Source organism: Petromyzon marinus, chromosome 6 (genome assembly GCF_048934315.1).
Source record: "Petromyzon marinus isolate PM22_M1 ecotype Great Lakes invasive population chromosome 6, UKy_Petmar_22M1.pri1.0, whole genome shotgun sequence".
Taxonomy (NCBI): domain Eukaryota; kingdom Metazoa; phylum Chordata; class Hyperoartia; order Petromyzontiformes; family Petromyzontidae; genus Petromyzon; species Petromyzon marinus.
In genome coordinates, this window is record NC_133672.1 from 15186906 (window position 1) to 15207606 (window position 20701).

At 44.9% G+C, this 20701-nt stretch overlaps 1 protein-coding gene across 5 annotated transcripts in view; it reads left to right on the forward strand.

Annotated features, from left to right (window-relative positions):
- Positions 1-16750, forward strand: part of PSME4 (proteasome activator subunit 4) — a 32785-nt gene extending 16035 nt beyond the window's left edge. For 2 of the 5 annotated variants that reach the window (XM_032947728.2, XM_032947731.2), the window contains 19 exons: positions 274-483; positions 654-781; positions 940-993; positions 1134-1263; positions 1423-1504; positions 1639-1792; positions 2344-2413; positions 2551-2676; positions 4904-5056; positions 5186-5290; positions 5392-5483; positions 6231-6362; positions 6650-6861; positions 8158-8243; positions 9010-9138; positions 10627-10782; positions 13589-13742; positions 14115-14248; positions 14788-16750. In XM_032947728.2, coding sequence (XP_032803619.1) covers positions 274-483; positions 654-781; positions 940-993; positions 1134-1263; positions 1423-1504; positions 1639-1792; positions 2344-2413; positions 2551-2676; positions 4904-5056; positions 5186-5290; positions 5392-5483; positions 6231-6362; positions 6650-6861; positions 8158-8243; positions 9010-9138; positions 10627-10782; positions 13589-13742; positions 14115-14248; positions 14788-14922 — 2442 coding nt within the window. In that variant the 3' untranslated portion in view covers positions 14923-16750. Of the gene's footprint in view, positions 1-273; positions 484-653; positions 782-939; positions 994-1133; positions 1264-1422; positions 1505-1638; positions 1793-2343; positions 2414-2550; positions 2677-4903; positions 5057-5185; positions 5291-5391; positions 5484-6230; positions 6363-6649; positions 6862-8157; positions 8244-9009; positions 9139-10626; positions 10783-13588; positions 13743-14114; positions 14249-14787 lie in introns of those variants that run through there. The other 3 variants (XM_076065119.1, XM_076065118.1, XM_076065120.1) reach the window with 3 other exon arrangements.
- Positions 16751-20701: the final 3951 nt, after the last annotated feature.

Below are 20701 nucleotides of genomic sequence, written 5' to 3' on the forward strand. Positions count from 1 at the left end.
GAACCGGTCCTGGGCCTCCCATAGGTGTAGAATGTAAGGAGTAAGCAATTTTTTGCGGTGTGTAAACATCAGCAATGGGGAGACAAAGGTGGCTGAGTGTGGTGCTTGTGTGCTGTGCGGGCCTTCATAGGTGCTCACGAACAGCACTTGCCCCAACAGTCTATTCACGCTGTAGGGGAGTTTTTGTCTTGTTGTGTGTCCCTTGTGTTTGTGTTTTTGGGATTATGCATGTGTCTTATGTGTGTGTGTGTGATTGTCTTTGTGTGCGCCCAGGGTGCTCTGTACTGTCTGCTTGGTGGTCACGGCTCAACTAGCCTGGCCAACCTGCACGACTGGGACTGCATCAGCCGCACGTGGCCGGCGTTGGTGGCTTCGGGCCTGTCGCAAACGCTGTCCTTCGAGAAGCCCTCCATCGTGCGGCTCTTTGATGACCTGGCCGAGAAGATCCACCGGCAGTACGAGACCATCGGTCTGGACTTTAGCGTGAGCTGCTAGTGCATCATCTTCTGTGGCCTGCTCTTTGAAATCTGGTTTTGTTGCTCTATCACATGCGAGATGGTGACAAACCACATAACCATGTTGTCTTTATAGCTTTTTAATCCAGCTTGATGAGTACAAACCCAAATGCAGTCGTTGTATTTGTTTTCATTTAGGTTTCGGAGAAGTGCATTGAGGTGGCTTCCAGAATGTGGCGGCACACTGAGAAAGAAAGACAACCCACCGAAGAGGAAAAACAGCTCGGCATACAGAGGCTACAAGAGAGAAACCAGCACGCCGTTCAGTAAGACACCAACTATACGTAGACCTGAACAGTTCAGTGACATTATTTCACTTTACATTTTAAACGTGTTAATCTGGCAAATACTTATTCGGTGATCTGCCAGTCCTCGTGCTTTGTGAATCATTAACTTGTGCTGCATTGCCACCTTTGCTCCACAGGATGTATGAAAATATGATAAATGCTCTGATCGATGTAGCAGAGAACCGAAATCTGTAAGTCCTTTATTTGTCCTTCTCTTACACTAACACAGCGCACCACTGTGCACAACACTGTGCACAAAGAGGGAAAGGAGATTCTCGTGTCATGAACAGATTATATAATCCTGAGTGGTTTCCTGCCTCCTTTTTTGCAGGCCTTGGAAATTCGAGCAGTTTGCTGTTGGTCTGGTGTCCATGCTGCTAAGGGACGATCACCCCTTTCTTGTGCGGGGGGTGCGGTTTTTGGTGGAGAAACTGAACCATGATTCCCTGGCAATTCGGAAGGTGTGTATTGCCAAAATAGCATTCATTAGGTGACCACAAAATTAGTCTCAAAATAAAAATTCCAATCAAGAAAAATGTTAATGTCTTATTGCGGTTAGTTTTCCATATTTTCCTGATTTAAGCACGCGCATATATGACTGTGTGAATTCTCTTACACAGCTCGCAATATGTGCAGTGGCCGGCATCATGAAACAACTTAAACGGCCTCATCCGAAAATGGAAATCGACCCATACGCCATGAGTACGTCTCTCAACAACGATTCTCACCTCCGCATTCGTCGAGTGCTCGGGCACAGATTCTGCACCCTGGTGCCTCTTGCACGTTGTAACAATATGGCGGTCGCGGTGTGCGTGCGGGCGCGCGTCCGCGTGCAGGCGGGACGAGCCAGCCGGTGCACGTGCAGCCCGGTGAGCGGCCGGATACGCGCTGGGTGCAGTACGACGCCAAGAGGCTTCCCCGAAGCCAAAAAGCATGGGAGGAGACTGTCTTTGTGGAGAAGACTCACTGGGGCTACTACACCTGGCCAAGGTTGTTGGAAATTTGTGTCCGCTTTTTTTGTTTATGTGTGTGTTGAACTTCTCTCACACCGTACATAACTAACCGTGCTAATTGTAGGTGCAGGGGAAGGACAACAAAGGAAACACAAAAAGCAGTTCTCGAGAAATTACTTTTCAAACTATATTTAAAAGTGCATAGCCCCAGTGGCTTCCTTCATCTCGGAAGGAAGTTTTGGTTCAGTAGAGTGGCGTTCAAGTTTAGGTCACCAGATTCGAAATTGGAAAGTTGTGAGTGGCTGAGAGTCAACTTGGCCCATCACCTCTCCAGGGAGATTAAATTAGTAACCACTACTTGGGAAAACAATTTTGGGAATCTTTATAAAGAGAAATTCTCCTTTTATGAAAATGTGGAATTTTTCACCACTGGATCAAGACCGCCAACAGAAATGAGTGCTGCCCACCCTTGTTTAGGCAACGAAACACTTTTGACATTCGTAATGCAACGTTCAAAAATGCCCCTATAAAGGCAACGCCTTCATGTATACAAACTTGTGACCATTTGTTATGATTTTCCTTGCGCAGACAGATGATGGTGTACAAGCCCTACTCCGAGCAACCCAAGCTGGGCCGCAGCCGAGATGAGATGTCAGAGGTGATACAAGACTTGATTATGAATGTGTAAAGTTGACATGTTGCAAACGTATTACGTACACTAATAGTACTATTTCAGTTGAGAGACCGTCACCTTAAACCAAATTCAGCTGTACAAATGTTTGTTTGTGCCTCCAGGCTGAGCAGGTGGTGTACGATCACTTCATCGACCCCGCTTTCGTGGAGAAGTTCATTGCGTTGCTCTCCCTAGAGGACCGAAAAGGAAAGGACAAGTTCAATGCTCGGAGGTTCATCCTTTTTAAGGTTAGCAGCCTTATGACCAATGGGAGCTCCTGGGTGTGTAAATGTGTATATACGTACAATGAGTATTTGATCCCCTGCTGATTTTATATGTTTGCCCACTGACAAAGAAATGATCAGTCTATAATTTTAATGGTAGGTTTATTTGAACAGTGAGAGACAGAATAACAACAAAAAAATCCAGAAAAACACATGTCGAAAATGTTATAAATTGATTTGCATTTTAATGAGGGAAATAAGTATTTGACCCCTCTGCAAAACATGACTTAGTACTTGGTGGCAAAACCCTTGTTGGCAATCACAGAGGTCAGACGTTTCTTGTAGTTGGTCACCAGGTTTGCACACATCTCAGGAGGGATTTTGTCCCACTCCTCTTTGCAGATCTTCTCCAACTCATTAAGGTTTCGAGGCTGACATTTGGCAACTCGAACCTTCAGCTCCCTCCACCGATTTTCTATGGGATTAAGGTCTGGAGACTGGCTAGGCCACTCCAGGACCTTAATGTGCTTCTTCTTGAGCCACTCCTTCATTGCCTTGGCCGTGTGTTCTGGGTCATTGTCATGCTGGAATACCCATCCACGAGCCATTTTCAATGCCCTGGCTGAGGGAAGGAGCTTCTCACCCAAGATTTGACAGTACATGGCCCCGTCCATCATCCCTTTGATGCGGTGAAGTTGTCCTGTCCCCTTAGCAGAAAAACACCCCCAAAGCATAATGTTTCCACCTCTATGTTTGACGGTGGGGATGGTGTTCTTGGGGTCATAGGCAGCATTCCTCCTCCTCCAAACACGGCGAGTTGAGTTGATGCCAAAGAGCTCAACTTTGGTCTCATCTGACCACAACACTTTCACCCAGTTCTAGATTTAAAGCTTTCGTGACTGCAAGGATGGTTTCAAATTAAGCAACCATTGGAAATATGTTCTAAATCGAACCAAACATTAAACTAATTTTCAATGGTACAGTATATTTTTCAAGTAGTGGTGCCCCAAACTTTCGCAGCTCTTAAAAATTCCCTTTTCACACCATCAATAGGTAAACTCCCCCTCCCCCCCCCGCGCCAAACGGCAAGTGCACCCGCATGTACACCACCTCTATGCTAAGTCGGCCAATCAAATGCTAATTTTTATGCTAATTCCTTTGTCAAGGCACCTTGTTTCCTCGCACACAGCTTAAATGTCGCGGTCTGAGCGTGGCTGTGTTTCAATCTAGCGCTGTCCTCGAGACAGCCAGATCCCTTCACCTGATGAAGGCCGCTTGTGTTGTGGCCGAAACGTCGTGATTTTTGTTGTTTTATTTTTTACCTACGTGACTTTACCGAATAGAACCAAAGAGTATTTCACCCAGTTGTCCTCTGAATCATTCAGATGTTCATTGGGAAACTTCAGACGGGCATGTATATGTGCATTCTTGAGCAAGGGGACCTTGCGGGCGCTGCAGGATTTCAGTCCTTCACGGCGTAGTGTGTTACCAATTGTTTTCTTGGTGACTATGGTCCCAACTGCCTTGAGATCATTGACAAGATCCTCCCATGTAGTTCTGGGCTGATTCCTCACCGTTCTCATGATCATTGCAACTCCACGAGGTGAGATCTTGCATGGAGCCCCAGGCCGAGGGAGATTGACAGTTCTTTTGTGTTTCTTCCATTTGCAAATAATCGCACCAACTGTTGCCACTTTCTCACCAAGCTGCTTGGCAATGGTCTTGTAGCCCATTCCAGCCATGTGTAGGTCTACAATCTTGTCCCTGACATCCTTGGAGAGCTCTTTAGTCTTGGCCATGGTGGAGAGTTTGGAATCTGATTGATTGCTTCTGTGGACAGGTGTCTTTTATACATGTAACAAGCTGAGATTAGGAGCACTCCCTTTAAGAGTGTGCTTCTAATCTCAGCTCGTTACCTGTATAAAAGACACCTGGGAGCCAGAAATCTTTCTGATTGAGAGGGGGTCAAATACTTATTTCCCTCATTAAAATGCAAATCAATTTATAACATTTTTGACATGCGTTTTCCTGGATTTTGTTGTTATTCTGTCTCTCACTGTTCAAATAAACCTACCATTTAAATTATAGACTGATCATTTCTTTGTCAGTGGGCAAACGTACAAAATCAGCAGGGGATCAAATACTTTTTTCCCTCACTGTACGTACGTTGAACTTCGCAGTGCTTGCTTTCCTAATCTGTCGTTTAAAATGCAGTCTGGTTTATTCATTGCAGTTCTAATTTTGTCAATAGGGTCTCTTTAGGAACTTTGACGATGCGTTCCTGCCTGTGTTCCTGCCGCACATGGAGCGTTTGGTCACCGACGTGCACGAGAGCGCTCAGCGCTGTGCGGCAGAGATCATCGCTGGCATCATTCGTGGAGCCAAGCATTGGACATTCGAGAAGGTGGGAGGCTTCGAAATAGTGGCAGTGAGCATTTTCACGGAAAAAAAAAACACGCTTCGTCTGATGGGTGTGAGAGCTATTCCGAGTCATCAGTTTGTGCAACATTCTGACAGTGATATTTGTTTTCAGGTTGAGAAGATGTGGGGACTCATCTGCCCACTCTTGCGCACAGCACTGTCCAACATCAGCGTGGAAACTTTCATGGACTGGGGAACGTGCATCTCCACTTCCTGTGTAGGCACCTCGTGCATGTGGTCTCGCAAACATAGCCGCACTACAATATTAAATCAAAAGTGCCCGTTTTGAGTATTTAAATAAGTGTGACTTACTTGCAGGAGAGTCAGGACCCAAGGAAGATCTACTGGCTGTTTGAAATGCTCATGGAATCTCCTGTCAGTGGTGAAGGAGGCTCCTTCAGTGATGCGAGGTAAGAACCAATAAGGAGGACGTTAACCTCACTAATTTTGTGAGTAGAGCATCGGTCTTTAAAGTAGCAAGTTACCACATTTCATATCCACTGCACGAATGGTATGGTGAAGGTGGCGTATGAATAGTTCAGCTCACTTGAGCCAAATGTTCACTGGATGGGTTTACCATGTGTCAGTTTTAATTCGCTTAATGAAAACAGCTAAAGGCATGCGTGGAAAATGGCTTTTGTGAAACTAAAGTTTGTTCCCATAAGAGGAATGGTGCGAGCTATTTTGAATGGTGTGATTTGTATGTGGCTCGTCATCTCGGCAAAATTATTTCGAGGCGCTGGAAGTTTCGTGCCACTTTTGATTGTGATTTATGAATTCTAACAATCGGTGGGGTGTTTTTTTTATATGTGGAATCTTGCCATAGAAAGTAAAGTGACAGCCTTGAAGGAACAAGTATTTCAGGGCCAATTGACTTGGTCATTGTCACCCTACTTTATACGGTATCTGTACTGATCCAATTGCATCCATTTTTCCGATGTAGGATGATATCTACTTGTGTGAGTGAATAAAAAAAATCCCACCCCTATGATGTAACATGCTTTTTGTCGTTCGGCCACTTCTGCATAACCGTATATGTGCGCTGTTGTCTTGTCCAAAGTAACTAGCAGTATTGAACACGCTTGTGAAGCGTGGTTTAAGTGGCGGGCCGTACGTGCTGTTTGGTAAGGCGTATGGTGCACGGCTGTGTGTTGTAGCCGGCTGTACGTGCTGCAGGGCGGCTTGGCACAGCAGGAGTGGCGTGTACCCAGCCTACTCCATGCCCTGCTTGGCTACCTGGAGCCCATGCTTACTCAGGTGTACAAGAATGTACGCGAGCGCATTGGGAGGTACTAGCTATATATATACACACACACACGTAAAAGTATTGCACGTAAATGTTTAGATTTTGTTTATAATGATGAATATCAAAGTGTTGTCATCATTTGGTGATGCTTGTCTCTGTTAAGTCTAGAGCCATTGGCAGAAATTCCACATTCTTATGGTGGAGGCCCATGAGTCCACGTGATAATCTGCTCAGTGGAAATTGAGTTGTAGAAGTTCATTGTCGGATGCTTACGTGCGATTCGTTTAACTCTTGCACCCGGCCACGCGATCCTTCCCCTGTGTTGCGCAGCGTGCTGACGAACATCTTCATGCTGGATGTGGCGCTGCCCAACGGCGTGGACACGCTGTCGCCGCGGCGCGCCGAGTTTGCCGCAAGCGTGGTGCGGCGTCTCAAGCCGCTGCTGGAGCTCGACGAAGAGATCTCGAACCACGTGCTGGAGGAGAACGGCGGCGGCAAGGAGGCTGATGAAGTGGTGCAGGCCATCAAGCTGCTCAAGACTGGTGAGCCCGGCAGGCAGCTCTCGCCGATTGTCCCCTGTGCCGCTCTTGTTTTGTTGAAAGGTACAGCAGATGCTCGATTAGCCGCGTGCGGTTTATCCGATTTTGCGGATTAACCACGGCACCTGAGATTTTGACATAAATTAATAACTCTTGGATTTTTCCTTATCCCAAATTCATAATCTAAAAACAGTTATACATTGGTCTTCTTGGATATGTTTATTACAAGTGACGTGCTTGAACTAAACAAATATGTGCTCCGGTTAATCCGAAATCCACGTGATCGCCTCTGCAGTACAGTGGTTGCATATCTTTAGAACAGTGGGTAGAAATTTATTTATTTTGATTGGCGTGCGTCTGCTGCTAACCACTTAGTGGGGCGGAGTCTTCTGCGCGGGAGCAGGAAAGGTTTTTTCAAACCTTTTGAAGTGAGGGTGTGCTTTTGTATGGACTTTTGTAATAAAACAAGATCAATACATTCTTTCCTACAAATTTTAGTTTTATTAATTAAGAAACTCAATTTTATTAACTTAAATATAACTTATCCCTATATTAGTGTTTTTTGGCAAAGAGATCAGTGGAAAAATGTAATAATTTTGGGTTATCTGCAATTTTTAATTATCTGTGGCTGTCCTCCCTGTCATTAGTGTGGATAATCGAGAGTCTACTGTATTTATTGTTCCACTTCAAATGTAAGAACCAAATATAACACGAGGATGACCAGTGCGCTAAAAATATGTAAAACAGCACCATTTCAAAAGTGAATATTTGTTCATTTGAAAAGGTGAGACCCTCACCTCTGGGGAGCAGGCAAAACATTTTTGATGACGTGAGAATTGTGTTTTGATTGCTTGCTTGGAGGCACCCTCTTGATGAATAGCTTAAATTAGAAAGTGTTTCAAATCGGCTAAAACAATACGATTAATGAAATTGAGAGATTTTTGTTTTTCGTTAGCCTCATCCTACCAATGGTGTAAATTACAGGCGTTTGTTCGGCGTTTCGCTTTTAACCCGAGAGCGACGAGTAGGAAGCCGCTGGAGCTTTGCATTTTAAAATTTAGATTGAAAACATTTCCTCAGAACTGCTTTTTTTGTATTTAGTTATGCGTGTCCTTCTCCCACACCTCCGATTAGCACGGTTGGCTACGTACGGTGCGAAAGAAGTTCAACATACATACGTACATAGCACTAGGGATGAGCCCCTGTGGTGGCGAGACGGCACCGAAGCAAGCGTCTCCTATCACTCGCTCGATCGATCAATGATGCCTCGTCACATTTGGTCTGTGTCTGTGGCTCTAGTGCTGAAGTGGCTGATGGCGAGCGCTGGGCGGTCCCTTTACTCCACTCCGAAGGAGCACCTACAGCTGCTACCACTCATTTGTAAGGTATGGGAATAATCATCATCACGATGCCATGGGCAGGTAGCCCGTAGGTGTCCACTGTACATTTCATTGTTTCCACTTTCCTCTGTCTTGTGCCAATATGCTCATTTAGTGCACATCTCTCTGGCACCAATCTCTTTTGTAGTCAAGCCATTCTATGTTAGGTCTACCTCTTTTTATGGCTCCTTCCATTTTTTTTAACACACTATTAAGTTTCATGTTGCTGTCCATCCTACATATGTATCCAAATAGTCCCAGTTTCCTTCTTATCACTGCCTGCATCATCAGGTCTTCTTCTATGTGCAACCATTTTCTCATTTATATGTTGGTCCTTCTTTGGGTCCAGTTTAGATGCAGTATCCTTCTGCGGCAATACATTTCGAATGCCAATATCTTGTCTCTTTCAAGTCTCGTAGACATGAACAGCTGTACTGGACATGCAATGTCTTAAGATGTTCAGTTTGGTCTTGTAGCTGATTTGCCTGCTTCTCCAAATGTTATTTGAATTCTGCCATTACCCCTTTTGCCCTTGCGATCCTCACTCTTTTGTCTTTCGTGCAGTCGTTGTTCAATGTTAGTAGACTTCCCAAGTATACACATTCTTTTAGATTCACAATCCTTTACATTCACGGGAATAATAGAATCTAATTAATATTGATTCATTCTTCGAATTCCCTGTGCATACACTGAAGAAAACAAATATGAAACGTTTGTGTCACCGAGCTCAGCAGTCAATCAGTCTTTAATGTGTTGCTTGTCCATGTTGCAGATTACCCCAGTGGAGAACGATGCCAGCTACGATGAGATGAAGAGCGATGCCAAGTTGGCGCTCTCACTCGTGGCCCAGACCCTGCTGCCCACTGACCACGTGCCCATCATCTTCAAAATGCTCGAGCAGGTGACCCGGGCGTGCACGAGCACCAAGCCTTTACGTGGTGTCTTACACACGCTGCGTTGTCGACATAATGGATGTGGTAGGAGCGCCCTGCGGTGGCGAGATGTTACCTACCTCGCCTGGTATGCAAGAGGTCATGAGTTTTGATCCCATCCCTGATGCCTGTAGAGTTGGAGTTTGTGTGTTATCCCCGAGGTATCTTGGATTTTTCTCCGGGTCCCTCTGGTTTTTACCTCCACATTTAGAAGCGTGCATGTAGAGTATTTGGCTGCTATAGATTTACACATGATAAGCCACTTAATTGGGCTATCACTTGTGACCAAGTCGCTTCTGAAGAAGAGTTATATAGCTCAGTGGACCTTACCTGGTAAAATTCAAAGTTTCAGTTTAGTACTTTAATAGTGTAAGGGTATGCAGTTACTGAATTGACCCGGGATGTACCCGTTGTCGTCAGGTTTAAACCGGGATAGTGTTTGTAGGGGCGACCACCATGCAGAACAGGTTTTACAGGCTTCAGGGCTACCTGGTGAGCAACATCGGGCAGTTTAACTTTTCCATTGTTTTGCTGAACTTCTGTGCTGTCACGTTTATGCTGGCTGCTTTCAGCCCACAATGATGGTGTACAGTCATATTACCATAATGACCCGCCATAATGTGAGGAGGCCCCCATCCAGTGATGAACTGACAAAGGGTTTTAGACATGTATGTGTAGTAACTACGATGGCGTGTGTGTGCGTGGTTCAGAGTGCGTGGTGAGGAGCGGTAGTGTAGTGGTTTGTCCACTGCACGAGAAACCCGGTGACCCAAGTTCGATTTCCACTCACGACCAAAAACAATGGTGACTATTTGAACCGGTCCTAGGCCTCCCCGAGGTCGACTTAGGCTTAGCACGGTTGGCTACGTACAGTGCGAAAGATGTTAAACATACATACTTACAATTGAATTTCGATTTAAAGCTTTCGTGACTGCAATGATTCATCTTCTTTGGTTCTTTCGGTAAAGTCACGTAGAATGAGAATAAAATAATAAATTGATAAAATAAAATAACACAATAATATTCTCACGACGTTTCGGCCACAACACAAGCGGCCTTCATCAGGTGAAGGGACGAGACTGTCTGCTAGGACAGCGCTGGAGTGAAAGAGCCACATTCAGATCACGACAGTCTCGTCCCTTCACCTGATGAAGGCCGCTTGTGTTGTGGCCGAAACGTCGTGAGAATATTATTGTGTTATTTTATTTTATCAATTTATTATTTTATTCTCATTCTACGTGGTGACTTTACCGAAAGAACCAAAGAAGATACTTACAATTGATTTACTTGTATGGTGTGTAAACATCAGCGCTGGGGAGATAAAGTCAGCCGGATATAGTATTGGCCACCCACTCCCTCGTGTGCTGTGCCAGACTTAATATACTGCTTGCTATTAGCACTTGCGCCAAAATTCTGCTGAAGACTATATGGGGGATCTTTGTCTCTGTGGTTCGCAGATCTCGTGTAGCAGCTCGTGGCATGCCCGCTACACGGCGCTCATCTACCTGCAGGTCACAGTCTTCTACAACCTCTTCCTTTTCCTCGCTGACCCGGAGGCCGTGTGCTCCATCCGTAAGCAAGTTCTCGCCTTCCTGCAGGACGAGCAGCTTGAGGTGCAACATGGAGCGCTTTCACTCTGCCAACACACACACACGCGCGCAGAGACAAAGATTTCCCGTGTAACCTTAACACACTGTTGGGGTAAGTGCTGTTGGCAAGCACCTATGAAGGCCGGCACGGCACACGAGGGGGCGGGTGGCTAGCACCACGCCCGGCCTCCTTTGTGACGATGTTTACACAATGAACCAGGTGCTCATTTGAAGCTGAGTCGACCTAGGGGAGGTCCAGGACCAGTTTAGATAATTATCACCGGTGTTGGCCGTGAACGGGAATCGAACTTGGGTCTCCGGGTTCGTAGTGCAGTGCACTAACCGCCACACTACCACTCCCCACACACGCACGCATACACGCACGCATACATGCATGTCCGCAGTGGTCGGCACGCCACGCATTGGTCGGCACTGCAAGTCTTGACCGACTTCCTCAATCCACTTGTCTTGAGCCAGGGGTGTTGGACATACGCACGCATGCACGTGAGCAAGTGCACGTGATATATACCCATATGCACAAACAAAATGCACTCGGCATACTCGAGGGTTATTATGCACAGTTTCAACTTGTTTGGATATAAAAGCGAATGTCGGTGAAATTACGATGTCACAGAGCTAATTAAAATCTGCTGAATGTAGCCAATTTACGTGCACCTGGGTCACTTTGCTCCCAGATGCATTTTTGGAAGAGTGCCAGTTTTAGACTCTTCGTATAAAATGTAGCCTCCGTAAAAAAAACTATAGCGCACTGTGGTTTTACTCCCACTTTTTAATTTTGACCACGTAAACGTTTCAGATGGCCAGTTATTTCGCTTGCGTCCCAAAAGATTTTGGGGGGAAAAACACGTAAACTTCCGACACCTGCCATGACACCCCAGGACATCTCTTCACTGCCGCACGGGTTCCCATCACACGTTGGCTTTGTCCATGGTGAGACAGGGGCCTGCCATTTAGCCTGCTGATGTGAGTTACCATAGCAACCCCCCTGGGGGCCCCAGCAGACTGGCTAAGCGGTGCAGTCAGGTCGCAGTGCCCTGCCGGTCCCTGTGCCATCTTCTGGCTGCCGCGTCGCGGTTCATGTCGCACCCGTTGACTCGTGTTTGTGGTAATTACAAAATTGGTGCAGTCCGTTAAAAGGCCGCATTTTCGACATTGATGAGATGCTTTATATGCATTCGATGTTCATAGAAAAGTGGTAACGGTGGTGTCACAGACATATTGTTCTTTGTTGGAATGAAAATGCATGAAGTTGACTTTTACAGAAGTTAGTTACACGGAACCTGATTTTCACTTTACCTGGGTGTTGGTTGAATCTGGTGTCTTGAAAATCTCATTGTTTAGTTTTAAAATATTGTACGTATATAAACGTTGTTTTTTTTTCACGTTTCATTACTGTCATTGACATTGGTAATTTTGTAGTGTAGATCTTATTTTCCATGTTGACGGAAAATGGGTATCTATTAATATCTCCCTGTGGTGAATTGTTCCTGGAAGTTTGGCCTTGCATGTATGCTGATCTCGTATCAGTATGCAGCGCGTGACCCAAAGGAAAAGACACAATACCCAAAACGTGACCCTCCATCGCTCTTGCTCATTGTGGGCTAATCGTTATTCCGGTGAGAAGAGATAACCTCGGATGTCAGCCGAGACATGGATTTTCATCTTGCCTGGGTGGCAGTGGCAGGTCGTCGTTGATTGGAGTCTTTTTATCTTGGACTTGATGGGAACCTTGACCGCATTTCACACTTCACCGACACGGATGCAAAGAATGTTCTCATCGAGGTCTTGCTTTGGTCTTCAAAATACTCGAAGTTAAACGGTCGTCCGCATGCTGATGACCATTAACACGAAGGCATTGAAAGCACAAAAGTAAATAAATGAGAAGGCATTGAATTTATGACAATTTGGTGAAAAATGTAGTGCATGCCAGCTAGGCGATTCGATGTGTTTAGCACTGGAAATGGGATTATTTTATTTTGCAGTTGCATTGGAAAATTTCAATCCTTTGTGATCGTGCTTTGACGATGTCAAATTTCCAGTTCAACATGAATAGCCTTGATACTGCTTTTGCAAGGCACCACTTTGTGTTTGCTCCATACACCATGCCCTGCCATCACGGGGCAAGTTACCATGTTGTACAAACTCTGTATACAAACATCCAAGCGGCAGCCTCACAACAAAGCATCATTACGCTTGTAATTGTGACCGACTGAATGTGACCAATGGGCATTTTATGTCTACATCTGATCCCAAGAATTGTTATCGCTTGGCTGAACTGTCAAACAGCTTGGTTTGTATTAACATGTTACAATGCATCTGCATTCACACCACTGTGTTTATAGTGGATTGTGGGGAGTGGTAGTATAGTGGTTAGCGCATTGCACTCCGACTACCTGAGTTAATTTCCCACTCGCAAACATCGGTGTTGAATATCTGAACCAGTCCTGGACCTCCCCTAGGACAACTCAGCTTGAAATAAGTACCTAGTGCAATGCATAAACATCAGCACTGCATGGACAAAGAAGGCTCGGTATGGTGCTGGCCACCTACCACTTTGTGTGCTGTGCCGGCCTTAATAGGTGCTCACTAACAGCATTTACCCCAACAATCGGTAAGGGCTATATGGGAGGTCTTTGCCTTCATAGTGGTTTTTAATGTTGCATTTTTGACTCGCCCACAGTAAACGTTTTTTCCCATAAAAAAATATGGCAGATACACCGCAAGATATGATTGTACTTTCCCTTTGGGGCATTTGAGCCAGATTAATGTGGAGTGCGTGCGTGCTTGCGTGCAACTGGTGTTGGCTCAGGTGCGGGAGATGGCGGCCACTACCTTGAGTGGCCTCCTGCAGTGCAGCTTCCTGCACATGGACGAGGCCATGCAGAGCCACTTTGAGAGCCTGAGCCAGACACGCATGCCCAAGCGACGTCACAGGGAGGCGAGCCAGCCCATACCTGTCACAGGTGCGCTTTCAGTTATATTATACTAATTGTTTGTTGCAACAATAATTATAACTACACCAATAATTATTGGTGTAGTTGACGCACTCTGTTTGCTCTGTTCGCCATGTCTTGTCGTAGTGAGGCAGATAATTGTCAGTGCCACGCTGCGCAATGATAATGCCAACATCACAACAAGCATTACCCTTTTTGAATGGTGACCGCTGTGGAGAATATAATTAACCAAATACATTTTTTTTACTCCAGCTCCACAAAAAACACCAATGGTTGGATTTTCTACAAAAATAGACAATAAGAAAACTTGCTGTATGCCACAAGCAGAGGTTTTATTGATGACCTGAGGCTCGTGTGTGTGTGTGTGTGTGACTCGTGCAGACCTGGTGCGGCGCCACGCGGGGGTGCTCGGGCTGAGCGCTTGCATCCTCTCTAGCCCCTACGAGGTGCCCACCTGGATGCCCCAGCTCCTCATGGACCTCAGCCAGCACCTCAATGATCCCCAGCCCATCGAGGTAATCTGCGGGCTGCAGCATCACAACATCCGCTCGGAAGGAAATCTCAGAATAGCTTTGCGTGCTGGCTGTTTTTATCTCCATAATGATCCGAATGTAAAGTTATAATCCGGCTCAATAGCGCTGTGGTAAATTACTCGACTCGTACATGGCAAGCCACGGAGTTGGGTCTCAGTGGGGGATCGACTCCACACATCATCCATCTCGGGTCAATAACATTAATATCATCTGGTGTTTAGTTAAGATCGATGGCCCTATTGGGAGGTGGACATTATCATGATTATGCTCGTTTACCCAAAATAGCCTCACTGAGTCCAATGACATTTTTCAGGAGGAACCTACCAAGTCTTTGCAGGAAGGGGCTATGATTGCTTGCATATTTCAATTGAGTAGTTCAATAAGAATGGGGAATTTCCACTTCGATTTTGAGCTGCCAACACAGAATTGAGATGTAGTTAAGATATATTTTTTGTGAGCGAATAACATTTTTGAAGACTATAAACACATTTGCTCGCGACTGTGGATTTTACTTTTTTTAGATGACGGTGAAGAAGACGCTCACCAACTTCCGACGAACGCACCACGACAACTGGCAGGAACACAAGCAGCAGTTCACAGACGATCAGCTGGTGGTGCTCACAGACCTGCTTGTGTCTCCCTGCTACTATGCATGAGCCAGCACGGTATAAAGTAAGACAATATATTGCCCGGCATGCGGATTTATTAGCACACAGTGCATAGTCTAGCAAATTTCATGAACACAACATACGAGATGTGAACCTAGATTGTGAGTTTAAAAACGGACCACGTGGAGATTTACGCTTTTATCTATTTCAAACTGTTAGGACTGAACATAGTTGATCTACTTATTTACTTGAGAGATGTGTGTGTTTTTGTTTCCAGATATTCTTTCGGTGATGCTTTTGGGACTGTGAGCCGTTGACCTTGTGGGACCAGAATCCATCACCAAAAGATTCCGTCTCCTGTTGGTGACGACCAGCTAAAGCTCGCATTGGCGTCATTGGGGATTCTGCATGATAAAAAAAAACCGAGACATTTACAGGCATCTGAACATTTGCCTTTTTATGCACAATACTAAATAAATATTTACACAAGCAATACCCACAGTATTCATTTAAAGCATGTCATGCTCTGCTAAAATGTGATCATGAAATGAATAGTGAAATATTTCCGCGCCAGGTTTTTCGAGCACTTCTATGCTCGTTTACTCAAAATGCCGGGTGTGTGGGGTGCAGTCCCCATCAAGGACGGGGAAGGTTCGAATCCTTTCTCAGAGAAAGAACCTGTATATTGCTAGGTTTTTAATTGTTTTTCTTGATTAAGAGTTTGCATTGTTGTTAATTGCAGTAGTAAATTGTTTATGCATTATGATTGTTTGGGTTTATCTTTTGTTTTACGGCGTTTTATTTTTGTTGTTTAAACCTGTTTACCTTTGAAGTTGTTGCTTGCAGCTCATTGTTCAGGGAGTATAAGTGGACTTTGTGCGATGGAAGCGATCGGCTGGCACCACACGTGGAAGCCAAGTTTGTGACCAGACAAGACTGGTGCCATTTTGGTTTGATATTTTCAACAGGCGTTTGTCTCGTTGGGTTCGTTAAGCGACTGTAACGTGCTGTCTAGCGACAAGAGGCAGCGTTTTTTGACGTTGGCATTTTGATTTTGACTGAAAATTATTTTAATTCATCGGCCACTCGATCCCGGAGTCATTTAAAGGGATCTGAATGAGTGATTTATATTTTATCGTGCCAAATGTTGAAATTTTAAACAAAAACATGATTGGTGCGTTTTTAAACAAAGACATACTCGTCATCTTTCATTATTAACAAAACCTCACAAAAGTGAGGTTGCCACGTGTGCTTGATCAGTGCACGTTTTTGAAACAGACTGCACATGTTGTGAGTCACACACCCCCCCCCCCCCGGGAAAATGATTTCATAATTTTGTCTAAAAGGAAATAAACAATTTTATCAAATCGTACGTCATACAGAAAGAAAGCTGTGTTGCATAATGCGTTACTGGAGATCCATTAATTTTCCGTCATCCGAATGCACAACTCGCAACGTGTCCACGCGCACAGCATCCAATACATTTGGAGATGTAAATGCTATGAAGCATTGATGTGGTGGGAAAGGGAAAAATTAAGTAATTGCCCATAAACCACTAAAATCGCGAAAGAAATATAAAAGCAAGGGGGGGATATACTGTACCTATATATTTTTATGGGAATAAAGGTACATTTAAAACCGATAATTGCTTGTAGAATTGGACCATGAACGTTCAACAAGTACGAATTTTAAAGGAAGAAAAACGAGCTCTTAGTTCCTAAGCGACAAATGTAGAGCTCAAAAAAATAGTTTCTACCCCCGATTTCTTGTGCTGTATATTTTCATTCTGCAGCTCCTGAAGGCAGTCTACTGTTGCAAGTGTTGATGGATAAGTGGACATGACCTGTGGAATAAAGCATACGAATTGTTCTCAGTATTTTCATGCAAAGGGCACTTAATGCCTCGACGACTTAAAGCACCTTGCATCACTTATTTTTCAAGGATTTCATTGCCCTGCTGCAGTCTATCCGAGGGGGCACCCAGTGGCAGCTGTCCCTGTGCGGCTCGAGGTGAAGACACCGGCCTGGAAATGAGCACGGGTCTGCCAGCATGGGTCAATTCTAAGTGATGATAATTACATTCGATTTAAGGCTGATGGGAAAGAATGGCAACGTGTTTTCCCCAATGTATAACGCGACGAAACGCGTACACAGGTATTCTGAGAAACATTGCTTGGCTGCATTCTGCAGAATTGAAATATCCGTGCGGTCAAAAAATGCCCCCTACTCAATGGGTCTATAGGCGCACAAGTCACGATTACCGACAATGGTACAAGCTCCAATTGCTTGCACTTTGTGATTTAGCGCAATTTTACGGCAGATTTTTTTAGAGTCCTTGCACACTCATGGGTTTATTTGTTTATAATTTGTACTGCTGTATTTAATTTTTACTGCTGTATTCCAACATTTTCGCTGCCGATGTTATCCAGCGTTGAACCACCAACCTCATTGCCGTTGATGCAGTCTTGCTTCATTGTCTACTGCCCACGGCGTGCCTGGTACAACTCTTTAATTGATCGTACTGCGTTAGCAGTCGTGCGAAATCGTACGATTTACACATACGCACAACGTGATCGGCACGTCCGACAAGCGTGACGTGTTCTGCATAGCAAGCAAGCAGTCGCGTAGCGCAACACGCGCTAGGAAGAAGAACAATTGGCCGAAACATCGCACATTTTATATTTCCCTCTTTTTTTTAAGGCCACTTTATAGACGAACGTGCCGAGTATTTTTGTTGTTGTTGTTGCTCCCATCCTTTCGCGTGGTCTCCCACCATTTTGGCCCGTGTCGAGGGTGTTGAAGGTCATGGTACATGCGCACGCCCCGTGTTTCCCATCCCCGATGCACGTTGCCACAGTGTTGCGCATCGCCAGCGCCGCGCAGGCAGAGCGAACCGAGCGAGCTGACACCACCCACAGCAGACCGATTCATCATTTCGGCAGTCGCTGCAGTCGATTCGCGCTGCAAATATACGAGCGATGCTCGGGTTTATTTAAGCCCACTTTTTTTCCGGAGAGCGAGCGATGCAATTCCTCGCGGGACGTTCGTCTCTCGTGCGCTGTTTTAAATGCAGCTCCAAAGAGGCAGGCGTCTGTCGGCTAGCGGGAAGGAGGCGGTGGGGGGGGGGATGTGTGTAGAGAATAGCGGTGTCACATCGTAAAACACAAGGAGGAGGCTGCGCATCGCGAGGAGGAAAGGAAGACGCTGCCCGGTGGATCCTTCGAGCGGAGACCCGAGCTCCTGCAATCACGCATCAGCCACCAACGCGTCCATTCATATCCTCATTCATTCATTCACTCATTCATTCATTCACTCATTCGTTGATGTTCGATCCGCGCGTTCTGGAAGAGGAGGAGGCGGAGGGAGACGCGCCTACGACGAAATCGGGGTAAATGCATTCATTCGCCGTGCCCCTGTGCTATTGTTACTGGAATAGCAGTGACGATGATGATGTTGTTGTCTGTGTATGGGTTGCGCTTGTGTGGGACTCGCTGGGGGTGAGGACTCACATTGGCATGCGGCGACGCACGCCGTGCACACTCACATAACATACACAATACACACAATATACATACACCATATACATACACCATATACATACACCATATACATCCAATACACAATATACACTACACACAATATGCATACACACCATATACATACAATAAACACAATGTGCATAATATACACAATACACACACCATATACATACAATACACACCATATACACACCCCATACACACAATATACACGCACAATACACACACACCATATATATACACACCCCATACACACACCATATATACACACACACCCCATACACACACACACCATACATGCACCATATACTCTCCATACAAACACCATATACACATATACGCACATATACACACATATACACCCCCCCATACGATGTACTCGTATATTCTTGTACAGGGAAATTTAGTTACACAAAGACATACCATGACATACACAAATACACACACCAAAACATACACAAAGACACACCATGACATCCACAAATACACACATACACCATAACATCCACAAATACACACACACACCATAACATACACAAATACACACACCATAACATACACAAATACACACACACCATAACATACACAGACACACCATAACACAAAGACACACCATAACACGCACAAAGACACACACACCATAACATACACAAAGACACATACACCATAACATACACAAATACATACCATAACATACACAAAGACATACACCACAACATACACAGACACACACCGTAACACAAAAATACACGCACCATAACATACACAAAGACACACACCATAACACACACATACACGCACCATAACACACAAATACACACCATAACATACACAAAGACACACCATAACATACACAAAGACACACACCATAACATACACAAATACACACACCATAACACAAATACACACACACTATAACATACACAAATACACCATAACATCCACAAAGACACACACCATAACATACACAAAGACACACACACCATAACACACAAATACACACACACCATAACACACAAATACACACAATAACATGCACAAAGACACACACACCATGACACACACCATAACACACAAAGACATACACACCATAACATACACAAAGACACACACCATAACACACAAAGACACACACCATACACAAAGACAAAGATAAAGATCCCCCATATAGCCTTAACAGACTGTAGGGGCAAGTGCTGTTAGCGAGCACCTATGAAGGCCGGAACGGTACACGAGGGGGTGGGTGGCCAGCACCACGCCCGACCGCCTTTGTCTCCCTAGGGGCAATGTTTACACACCGCACCAGGTACTCATTTGAGGCTGAGTCGACCTACACAAAGACACACACCATAACACACACAAAGACACCATAACACACAAAGACACACCATAACATACACAAAGACACACATACACACCATAACACACACAAAGACACACCATAACATACACAAAGACACACACACCATAACACACACAAATACACACCATAACACACAAAGACACCATAACATACACAAAGACACACACACCATAACACACACAAAGACACACACACCATAACACACACAGACACACACACACCATAACATACACAAAGACACACAGACCATAACACACACAAAGACACACCATAACATACACAAAGACGCACACACACACCATAAAATACACAAAGACGCACACCATAACATACACAAAGACACACACACACCATAACACACACAAAGACACACCATAACACACACAAAGACACACACCGATAACATACACAAAGACACACATACACACCATAACACGCAAAGACACACCATAACATACACAAAGACGCGCACACACACCATAACACACAAAGACACACACACCATAACACACAAAGACACCATAACACACACAAAGACACACACCATAACACACACAAAGACACACACACCATAACATACACAAAGACACACACACCATAACACACACAAAGACACACACACACCATAACACACACAAAGACACACCATAACACACACACACCATAACACACACAAAGACACACCATAACATACATAAATACACCATAACACACACAAACACACCATAACACACACAAAGACACACACACAAAGACACACACACACCATAACACACACAAAGACACACACCATAACATACATAAATACACCATAACACACAAACACACCATAACACACACAAAGACACACACCATAACACACAAAGACACACACACCATAACACACACAAAGACACACACCATAACACACACACCATAACACAAAC